The sequence below is a fragment of the Carcharhinus amblyrhynchos genome, chromosome 20 (assembly GCF_965287045.1).
Source record: "Carcharhinus amblyrhynchos chromosome 20, sCarAmb.v2.hapA, whole genome shotgun sequence".
Classification (NCBI taxonomy): Eukaryota; Metazoa; Chordata; class Chondrichthyes; order Carcharhiniformes; family Carcharhinidae; genus Carcharhinus; species Carcharhinus amblyrhynchos.
In genome coordinates this window covers 21,392,032-21,412,875 of record NC_137343.1, presented here as the reverse complement: position 1 = coordinate 21,412,875, position 20,844 = coordinate 21,392,032, and the positions used below count along the sequence as shown (strand labels likewise).

At 44.0% G+C, this 20,844-nt stretch overlaps 1 protein-coding gene across 1 annotated transcript in view; it reads left to right on the top strand.

Moving 5' to 3' along the window:
• scarf2 (scavenger receptor class F, member 2) overlaps window positions 1–20,844 on the top strand; it is a 96,169-nt gene that overhangs the window by 62,660 nt on the left and 12,665 nt on the right. The window contains exons 8-9 of the mRNA XM_080208206.1: window positions 11,144–11,261; window positions 19,550–19,674. Of these exons, the coding sequence (XP_080064332.1) occupies window positions 11,144–11,261; window positions 19,550–19,674 (243 nt within the window). The remainder of the gene's footprint in view (window positions 1–11,143; window positions 11,262–19,549; window positions 19,675–20,844) is intronic.

The following is a 20,844-nucleotide window of genomic DNA, read 5'->3' as shown; positions in this document are numbered from 1 at the left end:
GAGTTACAAATGTCAGTATTTTGTCTTTATATCGCAATCAAATTGGTGTTTAATATCAACACCTCGAACAAGATTTCAGCCATTTGCGAGACAAAGTCAGTTTGCTCATCGGTAGCATGTACTATGGAACAAACTGGAAATAAAAATATATTTTGCATCCCACTGACACAGTTAATACACAGTCACTACTCCTGATATAGTCAGTACACAGTCACTCAGACACTGCTGTTCCTGCTACAATCAGCACACAGTCACTCAGACACTGCTGTTCCTGATACAGTCAGCGCACAGTCACTCAGACACCGCTGTTCCTGATACAATCAGTACACAGTCACTCAGACCCCGCTCCTCCAGCACACAGTCACTCACTGTCTGCTCCTCTTGATATAGTCAATGGACAGTCAGTCAGACTCTGGCCCTTCAGTACACAATAATTCAGTGTCTGTTCCTCCTGATACAGTCTGTACACAGTCGCTCAGACCTGGCCTTCCAGGACACAAGTCACTCAGTGTCTATTCCTCCTGATACAGTGCCTTGATTTTTTCCCTTGCCTTTTCCTCTGCATTTTCGTAAGCTGTAGCTTCTTAACAGTCTTACCAGGTTGAAATGATCTAATTCAACATTGGGAATATTCCTGGTCTGTATAACTTGACAACTGACTGACCTCTGCTGAGCGGGTCTTCTATTAATTTCAGGACACAGTCAGACAGAAGAGACAAGGGGCGCCTTCGAAAGCTTATGTTGTGCCAGAAATGACTGGACAAAGTTCTCACGATTATAGCTGGGTTAAACTGAACCGAGTGCTACTGTATTGCGTGCCAGTCACAAACTGAATTGAATGCGGCACAGTGGTTAGCACTGCTGCCTCACAGCGCCAGGGACCCGGGTGTGATTCCCGGCTTGGGTCACTGTCTGTGTGGAGCCTGCACGTTCTCCCTGTGTCTGTGTGGGTTTCCTCCAGATGCTCCAGTTATCCTCCACACTCCAAAGATGTGTAGGTTAGGTTGATTGGCCATGGTAAATTGCCCCTTAGTGTCAGGAGAATAGCAGGGTAAATGCATGGGGTTATGGGGATAAGGCCTGGATGGGATTGTGGTCGGTGCAGACTTGATGGGCTGAATGGCCTCCTTCTACATTGTAGGATTCTATGACTCTACATGCCTATCTCCCAGAACAAAACTGTGGCAGATAAATAAGCATCCGGATCTTTCGATTCTCAATTCTTCCAACATGGAAATTCTACTGTGAACTGGTTAAGAGGCAAGTGGGCTGTCCCATTATTGGAGGAATTGTGAATGAAGCTGAATACTGGAGTGTTATCAGCACACAGTCCCACCCTTGATCAAGTGATAGAGGGAGAGTCATTGTTGAAAATGGCTGGGCTGAGGTTGCTGTCCTAAGGAATCATGCCATCACAACAGATTTTGTGAATGAAGCTTTTGTCTGAGGTTTTAACCCAGTTTGGATACAGTGGGATCTGTGTCTTAGACACATGAGAGTCCTGCCAGATTCTATATTTATCTGACCAGATGACCAAGTGGAATAACTCACTGATAACAAGACTGCGAGTCTCTTCTGATTCTGAGCAGATTGTTGGATAAGTATTGCTCTGTCCTGACACATGGACCCATAACTTCCTGAGTCCCCCAGTGATGCACAAGGGGAACTCTCTTTGAAGTCCCAGGTTACCCAGGAATTGTCCTGAAATGCTAACTTCCCAATTGCGCTGGACTGGATACCATATGACAGAAGCAACTTAAATCGCTAACTTCAGATAGTTCTGCCAGTTTCACCTTGATAGTTAATCTGAAAGAATTGGAAGGAGAAAAAAAATGACTTCTAAATCCAGCGTAACTATTTAAACACCCAGATGCAACCTTTTTCAGGACACTCCCCACACACATGACACCCCCCCCACCCCCCCGCCAACCCCCCACACCCCAGTGGAGCAGCAGATCCCCCACACCACCACAACATCTCCCGGCCTGACCCAAACTCCCCCTTCCCCTCCTTCCTCCCACCACCACAACCAAACTCCCAGTCCAGTCCAACCCATTCCCCTCCCTCCCAGTCCGACCTGACCTGACTTCCACCTCCCAGCTCTGCAGCCCCCTCCCCAGGCCATGGTATTTTGCACTGAGATTTCTTGGAAAGACCGTAGCATTTTCATCTTTCATCGGACCCTAACACTCAATGTCAGGAGTTCATTCTCAGTCTTCACTCAGATGGGGCTGGCCCACTAAATATTCATGGATGCAAGATCTTCAGGGAAGGAAAGAAAATGGGAATGGTGGCAATATTAATTGAGGAGGATATTGCAGTGCTGGAAAGAGAGGATGTCTCAGAGGGGTCAAGGATAGGATCTAGCTGGTTAGCCCTAAGAAACAATAGAGGTATCATTACACTACTGGGTGTATTCTATAGGCTAACAACTTGTGGAAAGATATAAAGGAAGACATTTTCAAGGGATTCACAGAGGTGCTGAGGACTAATAATGGGGGACTTTAACTATCTCAGTAGAGACTAGACTAGTAATAGTGTAAAAGGTAGAGAGTTTATGAATATGTTTAGAAGAGTGGGTGGCACAGTGATTAGCATAGCACCAGGGATCTGGGCTCGATTCCGGGCTTGTGTCACTGTGCGGAGTCTGCACGTTCTCCCTGTGTCTGCATGGATTTCCTTTGGGTGCTCCTGTTTATAGAACATAGAACACTACAGCACAAACAGGCCCTTCGGCCCACGAGTTGCGCCGATCACATCAACACCTATCTATAACCCCCAATCCCATAAAACCCCATATACTCATCCAGAAGTCTTTTAAAAGACCCCAGCAAGTTCGCCTCCACCACCACTGACGGCAGCCGATTCCATTCACTCACCACCCTCTGAGTGAAAAACTTACCCCTAACATCACTTCTGTACTTGCCTCCCCGCACCTTCAATCTGTGTCCTCTCGTAGCGACCATTTCAACCCGGGGAAATAGCCTCTGAGAATCCACCCTATCTATTCCTCTCAACATTTTATAAACCTCTATCAGGTCGCCTCTCAACCTACGTCTCTCCAGGGAAAAGAGACCCAGTTCCCTCAACCTAACTTCATAAGGCATGCCTCCCAGTCCAGGCAACATCCTTGTAAATCTCCTCTGTACCCTTTCAATAGCTTCCACGTCTTTCCTATAGTGAGGCGACCAGAACTGCGCACAATACTCCAAATGAGGCCTGACAAGGGTCTTATAAAGTTGCAGCATTACCTCCCGACTCCTAAACTCAATCCCTCGATTAATGAAGGCCAGTACACCATACGCCTTCTTGACCACCTCTTCCACCTGCGAGGCCAATTTAAGAGTCCTGTGGACCCGGACCCCAAGATCCTTCTGCTCCTCAACACTACCAAGACTCCTGCCCTTGATAGTGTACTCGTTCATCCCGTTGGTTCTGCCAAAATGGACGACTACGCATTTATCCGCGTTGAAGTCCATCTGCCACTTCTCCGCCCAGTCCTGCATCCTATTTATGTCCTGCTGCAACTTTTGCCATCCTTCCAGACCATCCACAACACCACCGACCTTCGTGTCATCAGCGAACTTACTTACCCATCCTTCCACTTCCTCATCCAGGTCATTTATGAAAATGACAAACAGCAAGGGTCCTAGAACAGATCCCTGGGGCACTCCACTGGTGACTGACCTCCATTCAGAAAAAGACCCATCCACAACCACTCTCTGCCTTCTGCAGGCAAGCCAGTTCTGGATCCACAAGGCCAAAGGCCCTTGGATCCCATGCCCTCTCACCTTCTCAAGAAGTCTTGCATGGGGGACCTTATCAAACGCCTTGCTGAAGTCCATGTACACCACGTCCACGGCACTTCCTTCGTCAATGCGTTCAGTCACATTATCAAAGTCACATTATTAATGTTCAGTCACATTATTTCCTCAAACAGTCTGAAAGATATACTGGTTAGGTGAATTGGCCATGCTAAAGTTTCCCTCAGTGTACCCAAATAGACACTGGAGCGATGGCCACCAGGGGATTTTCATAGTGACTTCATTGCAGTGTTAATGTAAGCCTACTTGCGACTAATAACTAAACTTTAGTTCTTTCCATCAGCATGTTTCTAGCCCAGTGAACAAAGGGTAACTGCTCAATCTGGATCCAGGGAAGGGGGACAATGAAAATAGTGTTCTGAAGTTTGGTTCAGCTGTGGAAAAGAGCAATAAAAAGAAACAGTGAACTGTGATGACAAGTCCAGTGGGGTTAGAATCGACCTGGCTCAATGTAATAACTCCGGTTCAGCAGCTAGGCAAATAACAATTGTAACGTTTGTTTACATACGAGTGTAACAGAGGTTTTGCAGCCAAGTGCTGCCACTCAGCTTCCAGAATCAAATCTGTGAGGCAAGCTCAGACTTACTAGAGTGACCTCTCACCCTGGACCTTGACCTGGGTCATGTGACCCTCTCTGCAGTAGGGCCCTTAAAGGGGACAAATACCACATCCCTCCCGCTCCCCCCCCCCAAGTCTTTTATACAATTAAAATAAGTAATTAATTAGCCCCCAACAATTAGAAAATTTAACATATGAATCAGTCATCATGACTCTTCCAGGTGGTTTCCGATTTCTAATGGAGCAGTGTAATTCCCCTGTCGGGGATGCTCCCACTGGGGTATTTTCTGCAGTAACTTCTATACCAGGTATTTCCTCATTACTGGTATCTCAACTTCATTGGTTTCCATGGGAATGACGGACTTGCCTGTCACAGATTGACTTAGTACTTCAGTCAACACCAATTCCTGTTGGCAATATGGTTTCAGCTGGCAGCACTGGTTGCTGGGACAACTCGCGTGCTCGTAAATGGTCTACACGTTTCCGGATGATTCTTCTTTGTACGTTCACTTCATAAGACAAAGATCCTGCTTTTGATAAAACAACTTCTGGAACCCAATTCGAGCTGCTTCCAAAATTTCTGGCATTCACAGTTTCATCCACTGAAAAACCACCCGACTGATTTGCCTGAATCATAACTTTTCTTATGATTGTACTAACCGACTTCTACCCTCCCTGGCAAATTTGGAAACAATAGGCTTAATCTGATCCTAAGACACTGGCCCATCAATAATGCTGCTGGAAGCACTCTTGTAGTAGAGTGTGGAATGGTTCTATAGAGATTCTGGTCTCTGGGGTCACCTCTGACTGCTTCTTAAAGCTCACCTTGAAGATTTGGATTGCTTATTTAGCCAGGCCATTGAATGCTGGGTGATAAGGTGCAGTCCTGATTTTTTTAATCTTTCATGTGGCCATCACTGGCTGGGCCAGCATTTATTGCCCTTCCTTGAGGGCATTTAAGAGTCAACCACATTGCTGTGGATATGGAGTCGCATATAGGCCAGAGCAGGTAAGGATGGCAGATTTCCTTCCCTAAAGGGCATTAGTGAACCAGATGGGTTTTTTACGTCAATTGACAATGGTTTCTTGGTTATCATTAGACTTTTAATTCCAGATTTCTATTGAATCGAAATTTCACCATCTGCCACAGTAGGTTTCGAACCCAGGTCCCCAGGTCTCTGGATTACTCCCGTACAGTGACAATGCCACTGTCTCCTGTTAAGGAACAGATCAGAAACTCAAAGATATATTCTGAAGTTAGACAAGACCTCAACTATTTGTTATTTTTGGCATTAATGTGAGGATAAGATGTTTCACTCTAGGTGTGATTCTGTTGACAAACTATGAAGCTTTTATTAAAACAAACTTTATTTAACAATGCAGTTTAACTATAACAAATGAATTGGTTTAACATTTAAACAATACTTAAACATGTAAAAATACATTTCTTAACTGTTAATCTATCTCTATTCGTCCCAATTCAAGCAATACTCCTCTTACAGATGTAAAACCCCTCTTCAAAAACAGCAAACAATGCAGGAGTATGTATTCTTAACAATCCTAGAGCTTTTTGAACACCTCTAGAGAGAGAGAGATCTTTTCAGAGAGAGCCACCTCTTTTAAACAGCTCCAGTTAGCTCCTGATTTTTAAAAAAATGAAACCAAAACACAGTCTTTTCTGCAAGCCTAACTCTGCCCATTAATCATATGACTCTGTCAATCAACCTAATCAAAGTCCTTCTCAAGAGAAAACTAAGTAAACAAAAATGCATTAACACTGTTTAGACAACATTAGCTAAATTCAGTCATAATCTTACATTCACAACTTTAGAGCTACCTGCTGACCAGGCAAAATGGTGCCATATAAAACCGCTGAAATTCAAATATACCCTTACAAGAAACAGATAAAAATACAGTTCTTAAAGGCACCGTATCATTGCGCTCCCTACATTCCATTCATGGAGATGAAATTTTGAAATTCAGCAAATGTGAGGGCCAATGGCAGCGCAGGCTCGTTGGGCCGAAGGGCCTGTTTCCCAGGCTGTTTTGTTCTTTGTTCTTTGTTCATACCATTTTCCAACATGGGTTGAAAAACACTGATGCAATTTCTCAACTGTAGCATGTAATGTCAAAGACGTAATTTCAACAACTTCCACCAATTTGAATGGACATCGACCTGGAACAAAAACATTGTGCCCAAAAGTGGCCCAACATAATCAACATGGACTCATACCCATAGCTGGCCAGGCCGTTTCCACAGCTGCAGTGGGGTCATGGCAGGCAACCTTTGTTGCAATTGGCACTGTTCACAATGCTTCACTAGATTCTCAATGTTAGTGTTAATGCCAGGCCACCAAATATAATTCCCAACGAGCATCTTCGTCTTGGATATACCTGGATGGAACTATGTAATTCAGCCAAAAGCAATTCCCTTCCTGGCACAGGAACGACTACTCTTGCTCCCCCAAGCATGACGCAATCTTCCCAACTTAATTCATCCCTTCATATATAATATGATTTCATCTCTTCAGAAGCTGGCTCTTTGGCCCAACCTGTTTGTATCTTGTGCCTTACTTTGGCCACCAGCAGATCCCTGCTAGTCTAATACTTGTTTTGCTGCACTGAAACTGGCAACATGTTTCAGAAATTCAATGCCAAAATAATTTCATGTGGCCAATAATATCGACAAATTCGATAAAAACTGCCCACAATATCTCACCATTCCTAAGAATGCCTTGAGTTGAAATGTATTTCTGAGGACTGGCACCTCTTTTATTTTCTGACATAATTTTCCAAGGGGTATAATCCTTGTGCATCTACACAGTATCCTCAGTTGCCTACATTAGTGGCTTGAAAAGTATATTTCTCCTTGCGGTGAACCTCTTGAGTACCTCTTCTAAGTTAGCTAAGTGCTCAGCTTCTGTCGATCCAGTTATCAAAACATTACCAGATATGCTACAACATGTGGAAGCACTTGCAACAAACTCTCCATTGTTCTCTGGAAAACAGCGCATGCCGATGGCATACCAAAGAGTCAGCATATATACTGAAACAAAGCCTTTTATGTGTTAATCCCAACATAACCTCAGGAAGCATTGCCTAACTCAAGTTGCTAATAGGCGTGGCTCACATCCAACTTTGTATAGGATTGACTTCAGGCCAGCTTTGCATACAAGTCTTCAGAATTGGCTACTTAGCTAACTTGGCAGCCTGATTAATTATTAAATTGTAGTCCCTGTACAGATGCGGACGATCTTGTCAGGCTTTACCGTGGGGACTATGGGTGCTGCCCACTTCATGAATTAAACTGGCTGAATGGTACCTAGTTGTTCCAGTCTTTTCAATTCTAAGTCCAGCTCTTCTCACAAGGCATATGGATTTGCCATGAGAAAATGAGGGTTGCCTCTGGATCTGCATCGATCTTTGCCTGGACCCCCTTTATTTTACGCAAATCATGACAAAAGTCACTCTCACACCTCTTCAGTTACTCAGACAGTCCCCCTTCCCACACTTGGAACATCTCCATCCAATTTAACTTGATTTCCTTGAGCCAATCACAACTCAGAAGATTTGATCCCTGGCCTCACGCAATGATTTCTGGGAGCTGGGCTGGATGCAGCTGATAGCTCACGGGTACTGTGGTAGTACACCTATCATGATGGTTTCTCCTGTGTACGTTGTCAGTTTTGCTGCTATACCCTTAAAACCCAATGGCTGGGCTCCCTAATGCAAGTAGTAAAATGTGTGTTCTCCTATCGTTGTGATAAAGAGGAGACATTATAAAGGCTGGCTCTATCTTCTATCTTTAAGGGATTACCGTTTACCAAAAGCATCACAATTAGTGTCCAAAGATGTGCAGGTTAGGTAGATTGGCCATGCTAAATTGTCCCATTGTGTGAGGGGATTAGCATGGTATTTGGCCTGGATTGGATTGTTGTCAGTGCAGGCTCGATGGACCAAATGGCCTCCTTCTGCACTGTAGGAATTCCATTCTATTCTATTATGGAGGTCAGGTCGGAGGGAAAGCAGATTGGGTCAGGCCGGGTTGGGGTCGTGCTTGAGCAGTGAAGGGGCCGGGTTGGTGGGGGGAGGGGGAAACGACAACTAGGGTGAAGTGCAGCCGGGTTGGGTCAGAAGCAGTTTGGTATGGGGTCAGATCGGGATATTGGAGGTTAGGATTTGGTCGGGTTGGGGTCGATAGCAGGTCAGGGGAAATGAGGCCTAGTTGGGGGTATGAGGGGCGGGTCAAGATGGGATTGTGGGGTTTAGGTTGGGTTGGAGATGTGGAGTTCAGTAAGATAGTCAGGTTGAGTCGGAGGTGGGAGTTGGGTGAGGTTCAGAGGGGTTGGGTCAGGAGCAGATTAGGGTCAGTTTGAGGTGTTGCAGGATGGGTTGCTGGGGGGGTGTGGGCGAGGGGCATGTTAGGTCTGGTTGAAGGGGGTTGGTGTCCATCAGATTGAGTTAGGGTTGGGGATTTGGGTGGATTAGTCAGGGGATGGGGCCACATCTTGTCAGGGGTGGGGAGGGGAGTCAGACTGGAATAATACTGCAGGGGGGAGGTGTTTAGCGGTCGTGGGTGGGGTGGGGGGAGGACGACATGGATGTGGGAGTCCCCTGTAGGGTCAGGAGTGTCAGGGGAGTTTTGTGTGGGCTTCGATCTAGTTATTTAAAATAGTAACGGTGAAATTAGAAGTGGTTTTATTTCTTCTAATTCTTCCAGAGTGACTATCAGTGTAACACTGGCAGAACCAACCAAAGTTAACAATTAAAATTGCTTTGTCAGATGGTTTCTAGTGCAGTGTAATTCCAGGGGATGTTAACGCTTCTGGATAATTACTATGCAAATGCTTATGTGGGAGCTTCAAGGAGAGATTTCCACGTGCATCTTTGGATATCCTCCCAAATCTGATGCTGGACTGACAGGACATTACAGACCAGTGTGTGTCATAGGTTTCAGGTTAATAATGCAATTGAGCACAAGGCTGAATTGAGAAAGTTCAGAAGAATAATGAAAAAATAACTCAAAGAAGCAAAGAAGAAAGTGTGAGAAGGGACTGGCAGATAACATGAAAGGAAATCCAAAGGTTTCCTATAGTCATATAAATGGTAAATAGTTTGTAAAAGGAGTGGGGATAGAGATCTAAAAGGGGACTTACACAGAGGTAGAGGGCTGATGTTCTAACTGACTATTTGGCATCTGTCTTTACTAAGGGAAAAACTGTTGTGAAAGACATAAAGAGGAAGTAATTGAGATACTAGTTGGGCAAAAATTTGATAAAGAGGAGACATTATAAAGGCTGGCTCTACTTAACAGTTGATAAGCCACCAGGACTTGACAAAAACATCCAAGATACTGGCGGAAGTAAGGGTGGATATTTATGGAACTGGTCATAAATATTCAATCCTCTTTAGAAACTGGGGTAGTGCCAGAAGGCTCTAGAATTGCAAATGTTTTAGCCTAGTTCAAAAAAGAGTGCAAGGATAATCCCAGCAACTACAGGTCAACCTCTGTAATGGGAACATTTATCGAATAGATAATTCAGGGCAATATTAACAGTTACGAAGACAGATGTGATTAATTGAGCAAAACCAACATGGTTTGTTAAAGGCAGATCATGTTTAACTACATTAATTGAGTTTTTTGACTTGGAACAAAAAGGACAGTGGCAGTGTAGATAACAATTTGGCTGAATGACAGGAAACAGAATGACAGCATCTAATGGTGAACAGTTGTTTTTTTTTGAACTACAGGAAGGTATGTTTTGGGATTCCCCAGAGCTCAGTATTGGGGCCACCACTTCCTTTGATCTGTATAAAAGCCCGAGACTTTGGTGTGGAGGTCACAATTTCAAAATTTGCAGATCGCTGTGAAACTCTGATACACGTTATCATCTGATATTATAGAAACTCAGTGGGACCTTCTGATCCCCTCACATCCTTCGGTGTAACATGAGGATACACCCCATGTTCCTCATTGTAACACTTCCAAAATGTTCCTGATCGTAACATTTCAATAGGGTGACACGGTGACACAGTGGTTAGCACTGCTGCCTCACGGTGCCAAGGACCTGGATTCAATTCCAGCCTCGGGTGACAGTGTGGAGTTTGCAAATTCTCCCTGTGTCTGCGTGGGTTTCCCCTGGGGCTTCAGTTTCCTCCCACATTCCAAAGATGTACGGGTTAGGTTGATTGGCCATGTTAAATTGACCCTTAGTGTTAGGGGGATTAGGAGGGTAAATATGTGGGGTTATGGGGATAGGACAGTACCTGGTGGGATTGTTGTTGATGGGCCAAATGGCCTCCTTCTTCACTATAGATTCTATGAACCTCAGTGGAACCTTCTGATCTACTGACATCCTACATTGTAACATGGGGATACACCCCATATTCCTCATTGTAACACTTGATTGTAACATTTCAATATATCCCTTATTGTAAAACTCCTAATATACCTCACATTCCTTTCCATAACACTCCAATATACCCAGCACTAACACAATGATATACCCGTTATTATGCATTATTATGCATTATACCTGTTCAGTAACACTCCCAATATAGCTCACATCCCTCACTGTAATGTTCAGATAAACCTTTTGCTGCCACACTCCAATATACTTTGCACTCCTCTCTGTAACACTTCGATAATCCCCCTCATAGCTGTATTATGATATCTCCTACTCATCTGACTCAATGGGATTATGGTATGTGGGATTATGTTGGTTGCGGGCTGCTAACCTTTGCTTCCTCTTTATATACAGGCTCCAATGGGAGAGTAGGTGTCATCGCGGCTGGAGCTCTGGTTTTGTTTCTTGTGCTCCTGCTTCTGCTGTTCTTGTGTTGTTACTGCCTCTGTCATAAGAAGAATCGGCAGAATGAGTGAGTATTCCACCACATGGAGTTTTAGTCTCAACCAATCATACCTGGAACAACTGAAAGCTCTGAACTAATTGCAATAAACATTTTTCAAAAGGACATTGGGAAATTGGGTTGGCATGGTGGCACAGTGATTAGCACCGCTATCTCATGGAGCCAGGGACCTAGGTTCGATTCCTGGCTTGGGTCACTTTCTGTGTGGAGTTTGCACATTTTCCCTGGGTCTGCATGGGTTTCCTCTGGGTGCTCTGATTCCCTCCAAAAGTGTGCCATTGGCCATACTAAATTGGCCCTAGTGTCAGGGGGATTAGCAGGGTAAATGTGTGGGGTTTTGGGAATAGGGCCTGGGTGGGATGGACTCGATGGGCTGATTGCCTCCTATATTGTAGGGATTCTATGATTCTATGAAATGCAAAGAATCAGTTTGTTTTGACTTAACACCTCTGTACTGGGGATGGAACCCAATGCAGATTAAAGAGATAGATGTCATCTTTGTCTGTTGCCTCACAAGGTCCAATGAGAAATCTCCATATTGTCAGTTCTTGTTTGTTGCAATGAAGGTGAACTGTCCTTTCTCACAGTGCTCCAGGGTCACTCACTCTGAAACACTCTTGGTCACATGTACTGAAGGCTGAGTCATGTCACATCATATTGGTTCCTTTCATACTTGTAAATAGGAGTGTATGAAGTGGTAACCAACTACTCCCTGTAGGTGTAACTGTGTTAACTTAATTAACGCTGTCTCTTGTGAATGTATGCAGATTGATTGAATCAGTGTTGTTCCTTGTTAACTGGGTTAACCTATTCAGTACAGCCTCTGTGGGTATGGCTAGTGGAGAGTTTAACTCATTTGCATTGTCCTGTTCAGGTTCACCAATTCCTCCTGCTGTATATTGGTATGAGTGAAGAAACAGATTTGTCCCCCAAAAGATTGAAGGTTAAAACACCTGATAGAGTCAGTACATGCCTCCTGTATGTGTGAGCAGGTTAACACTCAGGTTAACACATATGTTTCCTGTGGGTATGGGTAGTTAACTCACTTGGTACATTGCCCCCTTGGAGGGAGTGGGTTAACTCAGCACAGTGCCCTCTGTGAGGGAGTGGGTTAACTCAGCACACTGCCCTCTGTGAGGGAGTGGGTTAACTCAGCACAGTGCCCCCTTGGAGGGAGTGGGTTAATTCAGCACAGTGCCCTCTGTGAGGGAGTGGGTTAACTCAGCACAGTGCTCTCTGTGAGGGAGTGGGTTAACTCAGCACAGTGCCCTCTGTGAGGGAGTGGGTTAACTTAGCACAGTGCTCTCTGTGAGGGAGTGGGTTAACTTAGCACAGTGCTCTCTGTGAGGGAGTGGGTTAACTCAGCACAGTGCCCTCTGTGAGGGAGTGGGTTAACTCAGCACAGTGCTCTCTGTGAGGGAGTGGGTTAACTCAGCACAGTGCCCTCTGTGAGGGAGTGGGTTAACTTAGCACAGTGCTCTCTGTGAGGGAGTGGGTTAACTTAGCACAGTGCTCTCTGTGAGGGAGTGGGTTAACTCAGCACAGTGCCCTCTGTGAGGGAGTGGGTTAACTCAGCACACTGCCCTCTGTGAGGGAGTGGGTTAACTCAGCACAGTGCTCTCTGTGAGGGAGTGGGTTAACTCAGCACAGTGCCCTCTGTGAGGGAGTGGCTTAACTCAGCACATTGCCCTCTGTGAGGGAGTGGGTTAACTCAGCACAGTGCCCTCTGTGAGGGAGTGGGTTAACTCAGCACAGTGCCCTCTGTGAGGGAGTGGGTTAACTCAGCACACTGCCCTCTGTGAGGGAGTGGGTTAACTCAGCACACTGCCCTCTGTGAGGGAGTGGGTTAACTCAGCACAGTGCTCTCTGTGAGGGAGTGGGTTAACTCAGCACACTGCCCTCTGTGAGGGAGTGGGTTAACTCAGCACAGTGCCCTCTGTGAGGGAGTGGGTTAACTCAGCACAGTGCCCTCTGTGAGGGAGTGGGTTAACTCAGCACAGTGCCCTCTGTGAGGGAGTGGGTTAACTCAGCACAGTGCCCTCTGTGAGGGAGTGGGTTAACTCAGCACAGTGCTCTCTGTGAGGGAGTGGGTTAACTCAGCACAGTGCCCTCTGTGAGGGAGTGGGTTTACTCAGCACACTGCCCTCTGTGAGGGAGTGGGTTAACTCAGCACAGTGCTCTCTGTGAGGGAGTGGGTTAACTCAGCACAGTGCCCTCTGTGAGGGAGTGGGTTAACTCAGCACAGTGCCCTCTGTGAGGGAGTGGGTTAACTCAGCACAGTGCTCTCTGTGAGGGAGTGGGTTAACTCAGCACAGTGCCCTCTGTGAGGGAGTGGGTTAACTCAGCACAGTGCCCTCTGTGAGGGAGTGGGTTAACTCAGCACACTGCCCTCTGTGAGGGAGTGGGTTAACTCAGCACAGTGCCCTCTGTGAGGGAGTGGGTTAACTCAGCACAGTGCCCTCTGTGAGGGAGTGGGTTAACTCAGCACACTGCCCTCTGTGAGGGAGTGGGTTAACTCAGCACAGTGCCCTCTGTGAGGGAGTGGGTTAACTCAGCACACTGCCCTCTGTGAGGGAGTGGGTTAACTTAGCACAGTGCTCTCTGTGAGGGAGTGGGTTAACTCAGCACAGTGCCCTCTGTGAGGGAGTGGGTTAACTCAGCACATTGCCCTCTGTGAGGGATAGGTTAATTCACTCAAAATTGTGCAGTGTAGGTGAAAGTGGGTTATCTCAGCACTAACACTGAGTAAAGGAAGTAATTTGGCCTAACTTAGCTCACCTTTCCAATAAGTTTCACAGTTGACCAAACTGTGGCCTGCAAACCACATGTGGGCATTTAGACATAAGAGTGCACTCCCACTGATTTCCACCCCTGCTGAATTTAAAATCCTGCCTGATGTTTTTTTGTGGGTGCAGTGAAGCTTCAAAATGACCATGGGAAATAGCTGGCTTCATGGAACAGCAGGCAGCAGCACTGTGGAGCTTCCTGCTGGTCTGACAAAGGGCTGTATGGGTCAAGCGATCAACACCATTTTTGAGCAGGTCCTCTGGTTACCCAAATTGAACCTCTTTTTGCTAAGATATAACTGGACTGGGATGAGAAAAAACTGAGACTGGGAACAACAGCTACTGGAAAGTCTCATCTGAAAGTAGAGAACACACACGCTCATAGTGGCTAACATGGTTAGGTCAAAGTGAGGCAAAAGGTACTCTTGATCTGCCTCAATTGTGTTTGCCACCATGTGGATTGTGTGGAAAGGAAGCCTGGAAGGCAAGAAGGCAAAAAGCTAAGGTTTTTTTTGAAAAAACCATATATACACACGAACAGCTGCAAATTTGTCACAGGTTAACACCAATAAACCCTTCAAACTTTGTGAATGACACTGGCAAAATCAAGTTGTGAGAAACGGAAGGATGAAGAAAACTAACATTTGAAACAAAATGAAGGAAGATTTTATATTCACTGTTAAAGGTGGGAAATTTTGGTTTCTCACTCACAACAAAGCTAGAAGCGTCAATGTGAAATGAAACACAGAAATCTTTCTTTGGAATATCCCCCCAAGTCAGAACTGTGGAGAAATGAGCTAACCAGGTTAAGATCTTGCCTAAATAGTCAGCAGATTCTACTTTCAGCCAGGAGGCTGCCTCAAAACTGAACATAGCAACATTAGTGTTGCTGTGTCGTGGAATATCATAGGTACTAAGCCTTCATTCTTTGATGGGGAATTTGTAAGTAAGAATGTTGCTGCAATTTTAGATCTAAAAAACACAAAACTTGAGTGACTAATAACAAGTACTCTAATTTCGCGCTACACTGCAGACAAGTGTATTTCCCAGATCAGTGGTGATGTCAATGATTGCACATTGGCAGAATGCAGAAATAAATTGCAAGGACTATGGTGCAAGTTTGATGACTTGATTGAGATCCTGCTTTACTTTTCTTGTGAACCCATTCACGTTTGACAGGATCAACAATTGGCTGTCAATGCTCTAACCCTTAGTTACAGAAACAGGAGGGTCAGGGTTTAAAGATGCTGCATTAATCCAAATCTACAATGGAGTTCCAAAAGTTTGTACTGGAAGTCAAGAATCCTCAACTCAAGAAGACTAATGTGTGACTTCTTTCAATTTTTGATCCAACATACTGCCATGAATCACTGCATTCTGTGACCTTGTTCCTTATAATTCAATACCTGACAAGCTCCTTCAGACTATCTTGGCAACATATTTCAGCCAGATTTTCAAAGATTTGTATCCAGGATGGAGAATCGTGAGGCCTCTACCCCTAGCAGTGATTAGCTTTGTCAACCAGTAGGACCTTACTGAAGACCTAATAAAAATGTGTGTCTTAAGTTTGCCTGTGTCTCACGGCTCTTGAATGTCTGAAGTCAGGTGGCTCTAAGATTCAGAACGTTTGGCCAGCCCTGCAATAAGCTCGTCTTCCCCCATCATCCACAGCAGATTTCCACACTCTGGGTCTGACCACAAATGTCACATTGGTTCTTCTGGTCTTGTAGTATCCAATGCTGTCAGACCTATCCCATACAATGAACTGTCTCCATGTTGATGTGATGTAACTAAATAAGTCCTCCTCCCTTGGCTCCCTAACACCTATCTCACTGTGGAATTTTATTTAGACACTTTGAAGTTGAAGCATTGCTAATGGTCAATGCTGAGTTGTTCACATCCCGAGGAGAAACTTGGAACAACGATCCTCAACTGTGTTTACAATTTGTATGGTATGAGGAGAGGTATTGATCTAGAAAATAATGTTCCCGACTTTTTGTGATGATTTTAATAAAATTGTTAATTTTGTTAACAAAATTTCTTTTGTTAAGAAATAGAAGGAAAAAACAGTAAAGTAAACTAGAAGGACACTTCGCTAACTTTATTCAATATTCCTACTTTAAACAATTCCAAACAGTCTAAACTACCTTCAGAATGGACTCTCTGTAATCTGTTCCATAACGTTGTATAGATTTTAAGATCTATAAAAATCCAGTAACTTTTACCACAAAATGCTTTTACATTTCTTGGTGTTGCTTCTGAGGTAAACCAGCAGTTAGCTTTTCAAATAAGGCTTCCTTTACACACACTGCTTGCTGGGAGGTAAACAGCTCTTGGCTGAGATCTTAAAAAAAAACTCCCTTGCACGGATTTCAGTAAATCCTTACATACATTTTCCCTCATCTGACCTCATTTCTTTAGAACTGCACTCTCCCAGTCTTAATTAGCATAATCTCTCTGTTTTCACTTTCAGAGTTTAAAAGAAAAGTAAATTCCCTTCACCCACCTTTCCTATAACACCTTCACACATTGCATCTCTTCCTTTGAATCCTAAAGAACCTGTTCAAACCTGTCAGATTACAGAGAGTCTGCTCTGAAGGTAGTTTAGACTGTTTGAAACTGTTTAGAGTACAGAAACTGTGTAACGTTAGTTAAATGTACTTCTGGTTTACTTTATTAATTTTTTCTTCTCTTAATAAAATTTACTTTATTAAGATCATCACAAAGAGTTGGGGACATCATGCTGTCAGACTTATCTCATGATGTGGAGATGCCAGCGTTGGACTGAGGTAAACACAGTAAGAAGTCTCACAACACCAGGTTAAAGTCCAACAGGTTTATTTGGTAGTAAACGCCACGAGCTTTTGGAGCGCTGCTTCATCAGGTGAACTCACCTGACGAAGCAGCAGTGCTCCGAAAGCTCGTGGCGTTTATTACTAAATAAACCAGTTGGACTTTAACCTGGTGTTGTGAGATTTCTTACCAGACTTATCTCGTACAGTGAACTGCCTTCATGTTGATCTGATATAACTAAGTAAGTCCTCCTCTCTTGGCTCCCCACCACAACAATCTATATCCATTCCTTCTAAATTGCCTTGGGTAAACATCTGTCTGCAATATTTCTAGGCTTATTTAAATATCAAATGCCCCAGTTCTAGTTACACAGTCACTCTGTACCTGCCTGAATTATCTTCCTCACATGTTCCCACAGTTTACAATATATAATCAGAACATTACCAGCAGAAAATACTCCAATTTCTTGCACTTCATAGAATCAGAGAACCCTACACTGCAGAAAGAGGCCCTTCAGCCCATCAAGTCTGCAGCGAACACAATCCCACCCAGGCCCTACCCCCATATTCCTACATATTCTACCCTCTAACCTACGCATCCCTAGACACTAAGGGGCAATTTCTTAGCGTAGCCAATCAACCTAACCCGCACATCTTTGGACTTCCTTGATATTTTTTCATGACAAAGTGATATATTAGAACATAGAACATAGAACATTACAGCGCAGAACAGGCCCTTCGGCCCACGATGTTGCGCCGACCAGTTAAAAAACAATGACCCTCTAACCTAAACCAAACCCTTGCCATCCATATTAGAATGCAAATTTGTCTAACTTTGTGGAATCTTCTTTAGTGAGTGAGGCCATAGGTCCATGCAAGATGTGATCATGCCCAATTTACAGAGTAGCATTTGTGATCATTCTACTTGGAACTGTCAAAATGCTGTTAGTGCCCATCACAATTTTTAGCTACTTAAAACCATTCAGCTCATATTAAATGTACTGTTCCATGTTGGAAATGTACTTTGGTACGGAGTCAACAATCAAACACATTCATACAACAGGAAGGTTTAAGGCGAGAAGGCAAGAACAGGCTTTTCATTAAACTTATTGAACTGTCTGGTTGTCAAATGTTAACTTAACACATGCAGCATTTAATCAGCCACCGTACGAATTTGGCCTATCTCACATTCGAGAGACACCCTGCACATTATTTTTCCCTATCACTAACATGCAGCATTGTCTCAGTGGATAATCTGTGCTAACGGTATAAGGGCCGCATGGTGACACAGTGGTTAGTACTGCTGCCTCACAGCACCAAAGATCTGCTTCCCAGCTTGCATCACTGTCTGTGCAGAGTCTGCACGCTCTCCCCGTGTCTGCATGAGTTTCCTCTGGGTGCTCCAGTTTCTTCCCACATTCTGAAAGACGTGCTGATTAGGTGCATTGACTGTGCTAAAAACTTCCTCAGTGTACCAGAACAGGCGCCGAAGTGTGATGACTAGGGGATTATCACAATAACTTTATTGCAGTGTTAACGTAAGCCTACTTGTAACACTAACAAATAAACTTTGAACTTTACCCCTTTCATTATTAAAGATAAGTGAATTTGACTGGGTTCTCACACAAATAAACAGAAAGCATTATGTCAAACTGACCTACTTACTGAGTTTCAGAGTTTGGTAAGACCCATTGAAGATGCAGCAACTGTTTGGAATGCTCAACAACACAAAGACCGTGTGGACAAATGCAAAAGAGTTGAGAAATTAACACCAAAACTGATCCTAGGTGACACCAACCAAAGCACCTCAGATACATGCAAATTACAGAATATGTGTTTCCTTGTTGGAAGCTGGAAAAAGCTCACTTTGGATTCTGCTTGAAGACTCTTTAAACCCAGCTCCCATTGCCATCATCACTTGCTGCAATCACACAAAAGTAAATGTGCGGTGGAACCAGGGAGAATAACATCATTCCACACATAAGATATAGAATGAATAGCCGATGAGATATCTTATGAAATGATTGCAAATTCAATGAACTCAGCCTGACAACATATGATCCATGGACAAGATGCCGAGTGTAATAGAGTTTTTATTTCAATTCCATAAATTAAAGATAACTGCATTTTGCAACATGCTGTACTTGTGCACTGAAATGATCATGATTATGCAATCCTTTTTATTATTTTATATTTTACTTGAATGATTGCATGTAATGATGGCATGAATGATGGTTACTTGTTTTATCTGTATTGTCATCACAATTCAAGGCTTGCCACCATGATGAATTCTCAATAAACCAATTATCTATCTGTCTGCCTACCTCTATCTATTTATCTATCAAGTTACGCTCACTAATGAATTTACACCGTGTTGTAAATTTTGACTTTGAGCAATAGAATGAAGTGGGCACTTGCAGATCCTCCAACCTATTTTCCACCTGTCCTGAATTTTATTACCATTAACTTCCTGCCTTTGTCTCTCCACTACCGCACGTACATGGTGACCCAGTAGTCGCAATATACCACTAAAGAAGATCCATGAATTCTTAAAGGTTCATCGTCTTCATTAATATCATTAGCAACAGCAGATTCATACAATAAGCGGTGTCATAATTTGAGACGTAACTTTGAGACTTCTGTCACTGTAGGATCCTCTCTGAGGTTAGCAGCAATGAGGCACCGTCCACCTAACATTCCTCATTTTACCTTACACCAGTTCCAATCAAGCCATCGCGGTCAGAGGAAAGCAGGCAAGGAGACGTTTGCGTGGCACCTTCAGCCAGATCAGCACCAAGTTACCCAGAATTCCTATCAAACGCCAGAAATTCCCAAAGGTCGTGGGTGAGTACCAATTCTTCCTCAACTTTGAAAAATGTTAAATTTACGCAAATTGATATTTTGTAAGAGAAGAAAAAAGAAATTCTGGAAAGCGTAAGTAAAAACAAAAGAATCTTAGGAGGGCATAGAATAATTAGCATTTGAATGAGAACGGATGGATTAATGTGAAATAGATGGACATTTCTTGGAGGCTTGATTAAGGATCCGTGTCTGTAATGTTCAGCTCTTCTGCCTTTTTCAAATGCTGACCAACTAACCGAACATTCAATGTTTTCTGAAAACAATGAAGAGGATTGGGTGGCATGGTGGCACAGTGGTTAGCACTGCTGCCTAGCAGGGCCAGGGATCAGGTTTGATTCCAGCCTTGGGTGCTTGTGTGAAGTTTGCACGTTCTCCCCACGTCTGCATGGGTTTCCTCCGGGTGCTCCGTTTCCTCACACAGTCCATGGTGCAGGTTAGGTGGATTGCTCATGCCAAATTACCCCATAGTGTCACAAGATGTTCAGGTTAGTGGGGGTTAGCGGGCTGAACACTCAGAGTTCCGGGGCTAGGGCCTGGGTAAGATGCTCTGTCGGAGAGTCGGTGCAGACTCAATGGGCCGAATGGCCTCCTTCTGCACTGTAGGGATTCCGGTGTGGTGTCCTTTGAATAACATTTATAAAGAGCAGGCTTGCACATGAGGAATTAATCTCTCTTTGTTATTTCAGTGAAGAAACTTCTCAGGAAAGTGAGATTTTTTTCTTAACAGAATTAATTTGCCTCTTGCTTCTTTCCAGAGGCTCTTATATCACTCCAAAGGAATGTTTTAATCCCGAAGCATTTTTATTTTGGCTAGTTTCTGTGCTCCACGTGTTCTGATTGTGTTGTCTAAACCTCTACACCTGCATAGTTATTCCCATCTCCACACTTTATTCCCACTGCAATCAATTTACCTCATGATATTGCATTCAGACCAGGAGCTGCCCATCTAATGGAAAAAGCAAAGATCGGCTCGACATCCAGTACATTTTTCAGACCTGGTTCCAGGTCTAAGCAGCCTGTTTCCTGTTACACAGCACAAGATTATTCTATTGGAGGCTGCCATGTAAAATATTTAAACCTTAAACCCTCCTAGGAATTGAATTGAAATAAAATATTCTTATGGCTTTCTCTAAACATTTGAAACTGCATATT